The sequence below is a fragment of the Phymastichus coffea genome, unplaced genomic scaffold, assembly GCF_024137745.1.
Source record: "Phymastichus coffea isolate CEN01 unplaced genomic scaffold, Cenicafe_Pcof_1.1 PCOF00071, whole genome shotgun sequence".
In the NCBI taxonomy this organism is placed as follows: Eukaryota; Metazoa; Arthropoda; class Insecta; order Hymenoptera; family Eulophidae; genus Phymastichus; species Phymastichus coffea.
Window position 1 is genome coordinate 207914 of NW_026706882.1, and position 11952 is coordinate 219865.

Below are 11952 nucleotides of genomic sequence, written 5' to 3' on the forward strand. Positions count from 1 at the left end.
CTATCGATACTGTGGTGGCGAACAGAGACATTCGTTCTTTAATTGCTTTCCAATCCATTCCAAATAATTGGTGACTTTCGTGTAAACACCCGGGTAATTCTTCTTAGCACATTCTTCGCCGAACGAAACAATACCTGTGAAAGGTTTGTCATCGTAAATGAGGTGCTTAGAAGAAACCATTATTTAATAAAACCGAAGCAAATTATATTTACCAACAATTTCCATCGCGTCGTCATCATTGCGAACGTGTAATGGACCACCACTGTCGCCCTAGAATAAGATTTATTTTTAAATTGACGGTAAAGAATATCGTATATTATCTAGTTAGCTTGCCAATCAACTTACTCGGCAAGAATCGCGTCCTCCTTCGTGATATCCAGCGCAAAACATGTTGTCAGTGACGCGACTCTTCGGGTACTGCGATCTTAAACATTCTGTTTTGGACATTATTGGCAGATCAACTTTACGTAAATGTTCGCTGATAGGTTCGTTGTATCCAAGCCTTCCCCAACCGATCGCCACTCCTGTCATCCCGCTGTACTTGAAAGTCGCTGCAATGACATTGCTAACTATTGTCAAAATCAATCGAAAACGGAATGATCAACCGTACTATACTTACTTTTGTTGGGTAAGCAAACAGTTTTGATGGCTCCGTCCAATCGTACTGGCCTGGCGAGCTCGATAATTGCAACGTCATTATCATCGGAATAATAATTGTAATTTTCGTGCACTGTGAACGACTTAATTCTGTAAGTAGCGTTGTCAGCTAAATGAACGGAGAACAGCTTCTGATCGAACCTACAAACAAAATCGAATAGTAACTGAAGATGAAAGACATTGAATTCGTTCGTCACCGTAGATTGAAATGATTACTCTTCAATACAATGAGCAGCCGTAAGAATGTGTCTCGAGGTAATCAAACTCCCTCCGCAGTGATGTTTATTGTTGTATTTGATTTGAACTGCCCACGAGAACTCATCGAAGCTCGTTATATCTCCGTTTACGATTTTCGTCCGATGGCTGATTCCACAAACTTCAAATGTTGCAAAGAATTAGCTTATAATATTGCGAAGCTACAGCTCGCAGAATAGCTTGGCGCATATGATAATTACCACAATGTTCGCAAAAGTTGAGAGACTCTACAATGTTATTCGTCTGCAGCGCTGGTAACCAGTTGGCCAAATGCTACAATATCACAGGTAAGACTGTGCGTACAGGTGCGAGAGAAGCAAAGTGAGGTATGTTATTGCGAAGACTTACGTCCACCGGTGTCAAGATAGCCGCCTCGGGCGTCCGGAGAGCGAAAGCTGCGAGCAGCGCAGCGGCGATGAAGGCTCGTGGCATTTTGCTCGAGTCTGTGTCGGAGCTTGGAGAAGTGCGACGTTTCGCTGAAAATTTGGACAATTTATATTGTACCGCACAACTCACAAGCAGATCCACTCCCAGGAGCGGGGATAACCTGCCTTGACACGACGCGAGCTTGACCTTTCGACCCTGCGTCGTGGAAAAACTGATTATTCGCTTATACGTACATCGTAAGTCACACGAGGTCGGAGACCTTCGGTAATAACCAAGACTATCTTTCACCGAGATAATAATCGTGTCAATGTAATTAGATGCCCTTGACTCCGCGTTAATGGAGCGCCTTTAACGAAAATGCGGGCGAGCGTATAGCCGAATTCGTAATACACAACTTGAGCGGATATGTAGGTGCGGGATTTGACGCGTGACTACGGCTGTGGCCTTTGTCCAGGTGTGGTTCCAAATCAATGCACCTTAACGAATCTAGAGGTCACGTGTTTCGAACGCGTTTTGCTTCTTTCGCACCTGTATGCTCCGGCGGTCATCTCGCAGTCTTACCTGTGACAATGCTGCAGATGAATAACATTGTGTAGTCCCTCAACATTTACGAAAATCATGCTAATTATTATACGCGCAAAGCTACTCTGTGACCTCTAGTTTCGCAACATAATAAGTCATTGACCTACTCATAGTCTTTAACATGCAGTGGATGTGGGGAGATTTTTTTTACATATAACTCAATTTATAAGTTATAATCGGCAAATTGGAAGCGAGATATACTATGCTAAGTGCAATAAAATTATTTTTCAGTGTAAACATATTTTTAAATATTAGAGTAACTTTTAAAATATAAATAAGTGAATGCTATTAATACTACTTAAATGTTACTAATATTTTATAGAAAATCAAAAATCATTCTATATTGTTAATTAGTTTATGGTTTTATTTTTATTTTCGAATTATTGGCGTTCTGATAATATTCCGATATATTGGTGATAAAATCCCCAAAAAGAGCATAAATTACATTATGGTAAAATACAATCTTTTATAGTTATGGATAATACATCTATTAAAAAGGTAATAAAACGAAACTACGAACATGGATTTAAGTTTATCAAGGATGACAGGGATTTTGAGGGAGATCGATCGCGATGTAAACTTTTGTAAAATAATTTTTGTTATATCGAATCGATACAGTAGAGACGGATAAGCACTTGTCATGAAATTTTGGTAATTCCGCAGGAATTTTTCTACAATAAGTTCACAACAGTTCCGACTAATATAGACATACATTAGATGTGATGGTGATAATTAAAGATTTTTTGAATTACATGAGGTAACTTGACGCGCATGATAATCACGACCAATCTTTTTGGAAGATTACCAATGATTGTACTGTAAGTCAATTGTTTTAATGTAATTTCGATAATTATATCTGCCGTACTCAGTCAGGTAATTGGAGGCGCGCGTTGTAAATCGATTAAATATAATTGCGATAAAACTAGCATTATAAAACTATTTTAAGAGAAACGATAATGACATGACATTGTATTTCATAGAAAAATTCATGCGCATTATGTGTGATTGCCACATACTATAGCATAAATATAAGGATTTTTGAATTTAGTCACAGAAACTTATAGCTGCAGGCGTCAGTATAAGTTAAAATTCCGTATTATTAAAAAAAATGAAGTCCTTCGCCAATACAACTATCACCATCCTATTAGTCGTGGTGATTGTCAGTACCCAAGACGTTAATCTACTTTTGCAGAACAAAGATCTTGTTGATCAGGAAATTGGCTGCCTTCTGCAGCGTAATCCCTGTGATTTCATTGGCAACTATCTTAAACGTAAGTTTTTATTTTACTCTTTTCTCAGTTGACTTTTCAGTTTTTTGCATTTTTAGCTTATAATTTATTTTAATAAATACAATTTTAATTTTTATCAGATTAACAGATTTCCTATGCAAGTTTTATTAGACAGGTACACATTTGACACGAAAAATAAACGCGTATGGAAATTCTTAAACAATTTAACAAGAAATTAACAAACGATTAAACTGAAAAATTTTAATGAAAGGTTACATAAATTTACTGATCACATAAATTAGCTGTTTTGCATCTTTAAAGTAGTTGCTAAATTGCTAGATTATCAAACTAATTTAGCTAGTGTTGAGAGAAAATTTTAACAATTATTTTTCATTTGAAATATTAGAAATTTCTTTGATAACATAAATTTAACTAGAAAAAATTATGCCACTGTTTAAGAATCTAACATTTGTTAATAAAACTAAAAGTGACCAACGCTTTACCCCTTTTTTAAAAAATAAATAAAATTTACAATCGCAAGATTATTCAATGGACTATCATCCCTTTACTTTTATAATTTTTGTGATTCGCTTATGAATATACGTATCATGTAATCTTCAAAAAATTTAATAATGAATTTCTTTTATAGGCTCAATGTCAGAAATTTTGAATGGCTGTCGTCGATGTACTGCCCAGCAGGCGACTGTCGCCAGAATACTCGTAGATTTTATGCAGACAAATTATCCGAGCGAGTACTCTATGATAATTCAGATGTATGATAAACGAGGTTAAAGTTTGAAATTAAACTTAAAACTTTTATTCTTATATTCTTTTTGTTATTCTTATTTATTTATTTATTTATTTATTTATTCTTATTTTCTTTTTGTTTTTATTATTGCTTTATTTAAAATCGCATTAACAACGAGGCCATTAGCGTGATTTGCAAGAAATAATACATTCAATTTACTTATTTACATTATTTCAAGACTGAATACAATAAAATAACTATATTATTAAAAAATAATTTATATTTCATCGGTGTATTTAATGTCTTTCAGAAAATGAAACGCTTTGGGAAAGATTTAGCAATCGTTGAACGTGGTCTTGATGTCTTGAGAAAGGTTGTTTTTACTTCTTCCGTTTGCGAAAGAAGGGCATTGTATTAGAACGTGTGATATTGTCAACTTTACGTTGGAAGTTTCACATACAACAGGATGATTTTGTTGATGTGTAATCAAACTGTGACAAATTCTTAACGGGTCAGAATTAAAAAAATTCGTATCAATTACTTTTTGTGTTATTTATTAGACATATACGCGTATACCGCATCTTATTATTTAATTATTTAATACTACTTGATACATGTAGTTCACCAACGTTATTTCGTAGAAGGGTAATAAAAATATGATGCAAATTTTATAAATAAAATACGATTTAAAATGTTCATACTTTTGGTAGTACTTGAAAAATGTAATTAATTATTCACTGTTATACTAGACTTAATTATTTATTATAAGACATTTATATTAATTGTCATTAATTAACAATATGTGTATACTTCTTTTTTTTTATATATTTTCATATATATAATGTATTCAATTGAAACAACAACTTTTTATAGTTATTTAGAATATTAAAAAATAACATTGCAAGCTAATTTATTTGCATGAAATAAATGTTTAAAATTTCAATGGTTATTTTTTTATACCTATTTGAAAGTAAAAATAAAATTAATATATAATTAAGAAAACATTCTTATCAAGTTGATTTTTTACGATAATTTTGAATTTTTAAACCTCTTCTTCAACGATTAAAATCTAGTGTGAATATACTATGAACTATATAGGACAGGGTTGGGCAATTCTGGAAGAGATCCTCAAAAAGCTTCCTGCAGTTTTTTGCAGACTTCAGACCTCACAATTTTCGCTCCCGCTTCACATAAGGTTTATTCAATTCAAACTCCGAAGTCAACTGCAGGAAGCTTTTTAAGGATTTCTTCTAGAATTGCCCAATCCTGCATCAACCACATCTTACACGTTATCACACGATTGACGATTAATAACCATAAACCATTCCACTGTAAATTTAATACATCTCACGCTTATGATCTTTCTGTATATATAACGTTTGATCGAGTTTTATTGCTTTAAAGATTGAGAAAGGTAAGTACAAACTGTTAGAGGTTTCATAGATGTTCTTTTCATAATTCAAATTCTACAATATATTTTCTTTTCAAGGTTATAAAAGCAATTTCGAAAAGCGTAGAACGATTATAAGACGTTTTCTTCAATTAATATAAGTTTTTAAATGTAAGCAATTTAACTCTTGAAGAGTTTTAAATAAATTCGGTAAGACAGCCAAAGTTTTTCATTATGTTAAATCGATAGCGTAAATATACATCTAATTACAAAATTACATACAATTAATGAATTATCTTTTACCTTAATAGCTTTTCTTTATTAGGCCAAGATTATATAAGTTTGCAGTTTCATATCAAGAAAATTTTAATAGTAAATATCTTAATTTAATCTTAAGAGTTAACTTGCATTTTTATTTATATCAATAAGTATTTAATATTTTGTTGTAAGTTAAAGTCAACTAAAAAAAATGGAATTAATATCTGCAATTCAATTTCAACCTTTTGAAAAAGTCAAACAAATTGCTGAATCTATGAAAATTCTTGAGAATTCAGAATATTTGGACTATCATGCATTGAATTTAGCTCTTGGATTAAGTCGCAAACGTACAGCTAATTATTTAATTAGTAAAAATTGCAGAGTAAATATAGAATCAAAGAAACGTGAAAATACTCCTTTGCATAATGCTATAGAATTTATAGGTGATGAACAAATTGTTTCTGACCTTTTAAAGAATAAAGCTTCCATCATAGCTATAAATCATGAAGGCAATACTCCATTACACATGGCTTTTTTAAAAAGATATGGCAAAATAACTGAACTTATATTAAATGCCATATTTGTACATACATACTATGGGTATGAGAATATTAAAAACAAGCAAGATCTCACTCATATCCATATTGCTTGTACGATGGACAACGAAAGATTGGTACAGTTGTTCTTGAATGTTGGAGCAAATATTAACGATGCAGTTAACAAAGTCTCTCCTTATTATCCTGGCTACACAGCAATGCATTTTGCTGCTAAAAACAATTGTATTAATGTAATAAAACTTCTTATGAATCGTGGAAGTGTAAAAATAATTAGTCAGGGTGCAGACAGTGAAAATAGAACACCAGCTCAACTGGTGTTCGAGAATCTGAAGAACTTGCAAGTATCATTTTATCATATGACCATGCAAAACAAGAATGACAAATCAGGCTACTACAAACATTTATCTCAATTTCATGTGGCATGCTTATGTGATTATCCAGATTTTGTTGAAAATTTTATTTTACATGGTGCTGATATAAATACTCCTATTCAATCAGAAGCTACATTTTGCCCTGGATACACACCATTACATTGTGCTGTAGAGAGTAACTGCAAAAAAAATGTTGAAATACTACTTCAGAAAGGAGCAAACATTGATCAATTGAACTATTACAACATGACACCATTACACTTGGCACTGTATAATGAGGATCCCAATGACAATAATACAATCCTAGATTTATTATATGCTGCTGTAAAAGATAAAAATAAAAATATTGTTGATTTGAATGGCCTGAGCTACATGCAAATTGCAGTAACAAGAGATGACAGAGAGACCGTGAAGATATTCCTTAAAAATGACAAAGCTATTGTGAACCATACAGTTATGTACAATCTTCGTAATTTTTCTGGTTTTACAGCATTACATTTTGCTGTGAAATACAAGCATTTGAAAATGGCAAAATTATTGATAGAAAATGGTGCTGATGTGAACAGTAACGATAACTTTGAGCATGGTACTCCTTTACATTTAGCATTTGAAATTTGTCATCGACAGCTTATCGAGCTTCTTTTGGAACATGGTGCTAAAGCGGATATATTACGAATTGCCGACAATAAATCGATGCTTCATTTGTTGATAGAAAATTACGTTAATAAAGCAGAAGCACATGCATTAGTCCAGATGTGTATTAACAACAAAGAAGCGAACTTTAATGAGTACTATGACCCAAAACGAGTTTTGGCTAAGTATGTTGAGCGATTGGTCAGCTTGGGATGCAATGTCAATGAAATAGAGAGCAAAAATGGAAATACTGCAATGCATTTGGTGTGTAGCGAAGACTATGATGACGGGCCTTACGCTGAAGAACTTTTGAAATTTGGTGCAGACATAAATATTGAAAACTTCTATGGACAAACCCCATTTCAAATGGCTATAGATCGGAATTTCAGTTACTACATGTTGTTGTTTCATCACGTTCAGAATCTAAAGGCTTTGGAACTCGAAGTCAACCCAAAAAATGAGAAATGCTGTAATGAAGTTTTAAAAAATTATTATTTTTCTTTCAGCGATAAGGATATTGTACGTAAACATCAACAGAGACTAAACGAAATCGAAAACATGAAAACTTTTATGCTCGACCAAAAGGTTTCTTTGTATGACTTTGTGCGATTTAAGGTAACTCTTGCAGTTGTTTACGTTTTTAAAAAGCCGCTGATAAAGCTTTTTGAAGAAAAAGATACAAAAGAATTGGATGAGAAATATCCCACATACGCTTATCTGATTAAGTTACGCTATCGTAAAACCGTTGAGTACTTTATGATTAATGGAGCGCCAAAGAAAATCCGTGGTGTTCTTGTAAAGAAAACTGGTAGAGGAAAAATTCGTAAATGATATCTTTGATATTTTTATTTTTTTGTAGTTTTTTGAAACGATATCATTTCAGTTTAACTTTGACACTTACATTTTACATTAAGATTGATTAGTATTATTTGATAATTATTTTAAGATATTAATTGTTTTAAATATATTACAGATTGTTTAATGTAAGATGAAAATAGAAAGAACAATTTCAAGCTTTGGAACTATTGTAGTAAGTGGTTTTCGTAACGTTCAAACAGAAACTATTTTTTCTAGCAACCTAAAAGTTTTTCTAAATATTTTTTACAAAATCCTTCTAAAGTGAAGTAAATAACTTTCATATTAGACCGGAATATCGTCAGAAAACTATGGCTTTATTTATAATACATTTTGATATACATTAAAAATGGTCTTCTAAATTGAATAGTCTTTATATTATTATAAGTTTTGAGAGTGACTTTTAAAAATAAATCAAAAAATAATTTGGATAGATTATGATTTTGTATGTTATTATCTTTAAAATTTAATTACTGGGAGAATATTTATATGTAAAATAATTTAATATATGACACAACTTTTTGGAGAAGTTATAAAAACGATTCGTGTCATTTACTACGAAAAATATTCAAATTATCTTGTTACATAAAGCTCGTTGAAAGTTTTAAATTAATATTATGTAAAGTTTTATCTGTATTTATCTTAATCTTATAATAAAATGTCCACCCTTATTTCATAGTTTCATAAGCATTTTTTTCACCGCGACAAAATGTTTAAAAATAATTATTCTTTTTACTACAGTAAATGTACAGGTTAGACCTTTTCAATACTCTAAGTTAAACCTATTCATTTTTGCGTATGTCTTTTGTGCTATATAATAAAACTTTTCTGGAAAAACAACGTCATATCATTTTATCTAATTGTAAAAATCTAAATTGGACCAGACGGTGTTTAATAGTAAAAAAGTTTTTTACTGTCATCTGCATTTGGGGTTGTCATCGAATGAAACAAGCCTATATTTTCGTTTCATTCAATAACAATCCTACTTCTATAATACTCATTCGTAAATAATTTTTATAGCGCTTCTATTGTCATATATTGTTTTTTAATAATTTTTTAAATGCACAATAATTAGCTTATCACAGACAGTGACAAGAAAGTGCGAATGACTTTTAATTGATTGTTTTTTTACATACAAATTACGACTTCCGGTTTAGGGTGTTAAATAATATTGAGAGAGAGTATAAAGCTGAGATTTAGTAAAGTAGTCTTGTTAGAATGTTAATTAATACGTTATCAATGTATTCGCTCATTAATTCGCAAAATTGATAATTTTGCTTTTTTGTATTGTTGTATATGTTAAACTGATAAACGATATTTTCCAGCACTCTTGTTAATTATGTATTAAATGATCAGTGATAAGACCGTTATCACAAAAAAATGTTAATAACTATTGTTCGGTCAATTATTGTGGATAAAGCCTAGTATATTCATGTTAATACGTATCAAAAAATGTCGGATAAAAGTACAAAGTCAAAGTTTTTAGTAAGTATGTGTTGCTATAGAACTTTAATAAATTAATGCCTCATTAATTTGATCACTCACAACTTGGTTCGAAACTTTCGTAAAGTGCTTCGTTTTTGCGATAAATTCATTTGTTTATTAATATTGTTGATAAATTTCAACAGACTGCTCTACGCACTCGAAGAAATTCAGAACTTGAGGTCAAAGAACATAAAAAGCACTTTTACGTATAAATGTTTATATACTTTGTGGATTTAATATACATTAATTAATTTAATTAAACAATTATATATATTGTATATATATATATATATGATGTGAAATCGTTTCGTTTACATTTTATCGAGCATAGTTTTTTAACGAGTTAGCTGATCACACGAACAATTCATACTAATTTTTTCATAAAGAAAAATTTGATTTTTCTCATAAACAAATAAAATAAAATTTGAATCAAATAGTACAAGAAAGTCTAATTGTAATACACGTGTGCTATCGTATAAGAGGACAGTACACATATCGAAATATTTCTCAATCGTAGACCATTGTGCTATTATGAAGCAATTCAATATTACTTATATTACATAAACAATCAAAAACTCATGAATAAATAATGATTGACAGCTACCGACGACTTTCCTTTCAAAGTATAACTTTCAACACATTTACTACTATAGATCAGACAATACGACTATAATTGTTGTACATACGATGCCAATTTTGTACACAGTATTTAGTTATATAATTTTATTTAGTAATTGTAAGGAATGTCAATAAAAAAAATGTTTTTGTATTTTGAAATAGTTTTCGTTTACACACGACAGTTTTTACAGTGTCTGATCCACCGTAATAAAGAAAATTCATTAAATTACAGCTCAATAAACCAGTAATTATGCCGTATCTTGGTATTACGCTTGTATTCGCTGTGCTCGCAACTTTGGTCGCGCTAACGCAATGTGAAAACATTTCCCTTGGTGCTGGGGAGAAAGGTGAGGTAGAACTCGAATTGAAATACCCCAACGATAGCATTTTTATATGGAAGTGGGGTACAAGCAAGACAGAACTTGTTCGTACGTACACTGTTAAGGAAGGCAGAATTTCGAGACTGCTACTTACTGACCTGACGAAGAATCTCGATTTAGCAAGTGCTCGGTTATTGACACACTTGGGTACAAGTACTGTTAAGATTAAATACTTCAATGACGGCAAGCATGACATTAAATTTCGAGTTCAGGCATTTGGCTTTAAGAGCAATAAACGTAGACATCGATATGTATACTATAATTGAATTTTATTATTGCTGTATTGGTATTCGTACCAGATATTATAGTTATTCTAATTTCCAATAAAACAATTATATTGAAACGTTTATATAATATATGTATATATACTTTTATAATATTTCCCAATACATTTTTTTGCATTTTCGTCAAAGCTACGTATTTTTGTATTATGAATAAAACTTGTTACAGCATTTCTTGCATCGCACATCATCGCAAAATTATTTTTAGTAGTACTCATTATTAGTGTGATTACTTTAATAGTACTGCAGCAAAAATAACTAACATGAAATTGCATATATATATTTTCCAATCAGGTATTTCAGTAGGGATTTGGTGCGCTGAATCCGAAATGTGAGCTAAGCCTCACTCTGTTCGCTATTTCACCCTTATCAAGAGATAAGTGCTATAAATATAAGCCTTATTGTTACTAAATAAAATCGATTTCTCTCTAATTATACAGGCCGACAAAATTTGAAAAGTGTCCGGACCTAGAGATCAGACTAAATATTTCCGAAGAGATTTAGTGTGCTGAGTCCGAACAGGTCCGAATCTGAGCTTGGAATTTCTCCATCATCAGTTTTCATTTTTCATTTTATTCATCATCATTTCCATTTTCGAGATATCCTAATATAAATGCGTCAAAAACACGTTTTTTGCAGTTTTAACCCCTATAACTTTGTGAAAAAATGTTTTTATGTAAATTTGATGATGGTATCTTAAAGAGCAACTCTCTTTCTTAAAAACGCCGTTCTCAATTTCTTCAATATCATTTCTTTCGAGAGAGATATGATACAAGGAATTATGGTAAATTAGCATTTTCGAAAATGTCGTTTAAGTAGAAGAAATTTTCACTCAAAGATAGCAGATAACAGAGAAATCGATTTTATTTAGTAACAATAAGGCTTATATATATATAGCACGAGAACTATATATCTCTTGATAAAGATGAAATAGCAAACGGAGCGAGGCTTAGCTCACATTTCCGCTACTGGGGCGTATCTAATTATTTTTATTGTACCTGCTTTTAGTAATTCGAATTTTTTGCAAACCACACACTATTATTCTCCATTTTAATTTACTAAAAAATATTTAATATATTCAACATATTTTTAACATATTAAAAAATATTTAAGGTTCAGCTGGTGAATGAAGGAACATTCTATGCGATACGATGATAAATAATAAAAAGATTCATTGGTATTTGTAACAAAGATATATCAATAAGCTCTCAAGATAGTTTAATATATCCCAAAAGCAGAAGTATTATAATCTGCGACGCCAACTTG

At 31.3% G+C, this 11952-nt stretch overlaps 3 protein-coding genes across 3 annotated transcripts; 2 read left to right on the forward strand and 1 right to left on the reverse strand.

Annotated features, from left to right (window-relative positions):
• On the reverse strand, positions 1-1888 carry LOC131667802 (trypsin-3-like). Its single transcript, XM_058941510.1, has 8 exons — positions 1861-1888; positions 1261-1388; positions 1113-1185; positions 874-1033; positions 620-798; positions 346-551; positions 213-270; positions 1-134 (listed from the first exon to the last, which is right to left on the reverse strand). Exons 1-8 carry the CDS (start codon positions 1886-1888, stop codon positions 1-3), a joined length of 966 nt encoding a protein of 321 aa, XP_058797493.1.
• A 1083-nt stretch (positions 1889-2971) lies between these two features.
• On the forward strand, positions 2972-3902 carry LOC131667803 (uncharacterized). The gene is made up of 2 exons (XM_058941511.1): positions 2972-3152; positions 3760-3902. Exons 1-2 carry the CDS (start codon positions 2990-2992, stop codon positions 3900-3902), a joined length of 306 nt encoding a protein of 101 aa, XP_058797494.1. The 5' UTR covers positions 2972-2989.
• A 1815-nt stretch (positions 3903-5717) lies between these two features.
• LOC131667804 (ankyrin-1-like) lies at positions 5718-7898 on the forward strand. The gene has a single exon (XM_058941512.1). It carries the CDS (start codon positions 5718-5720, stop codon positions 7896-7898), a length of 2181 nt encoding a protein of 726 aa, XP_058797495.1.
• Positions 7899-11952: the final 4054 nt, after the last annotated feature.

What these genes read in the sequence shown, in the direction of transcription:
- LOC131667804 (XM_058941512.1), top strand. Translation starts at nt 5,718, where the DNA reads ATGGAATTAATATCTGCAATTCAATTTCAACCTTTTGAAAAAGTCAAA.
- LOC131667802 (XM_058941510.1), bottom strand. Translation starts at nt 1,888, where the DNA reads ATGTTATTCATCTGCAGCATTGTCACAG. An exon ending in GCTGCTCATTGTATTGAAGA is followed by an intron (nt 799 to 873) that starts GTAATCATTTCA and finishes TTTTGTTTGTAG; the next exon opens with GTTCGATCAGAAGCTGTTCT. An exon ending in TGTTTGCTTACCCAACAAAA is followed by an intron (nt 552 to 619) that starts GTAAGTATAGTA and finishes ATGTCATTGCAG; the next exon opens with CGACTTTCAAGTACAGCGGG.
- LOC131667803 (XM_058941511.1), top strand. Translation starts at nt 2,990, where the DNA reads ATGAAGTCCTTCGCCAATACAACTATCACCATCCTATTAGTCGTGGTG. An exon ending in CATTGGCAACTATCTTAAAC is followed by an intron (nt 3,153 to 3,759) that starts GTAAGTTTTTAT and finishes TTTCTTTTATAG; the next exon opens with GCTCAATGTCAGAAATTTTG.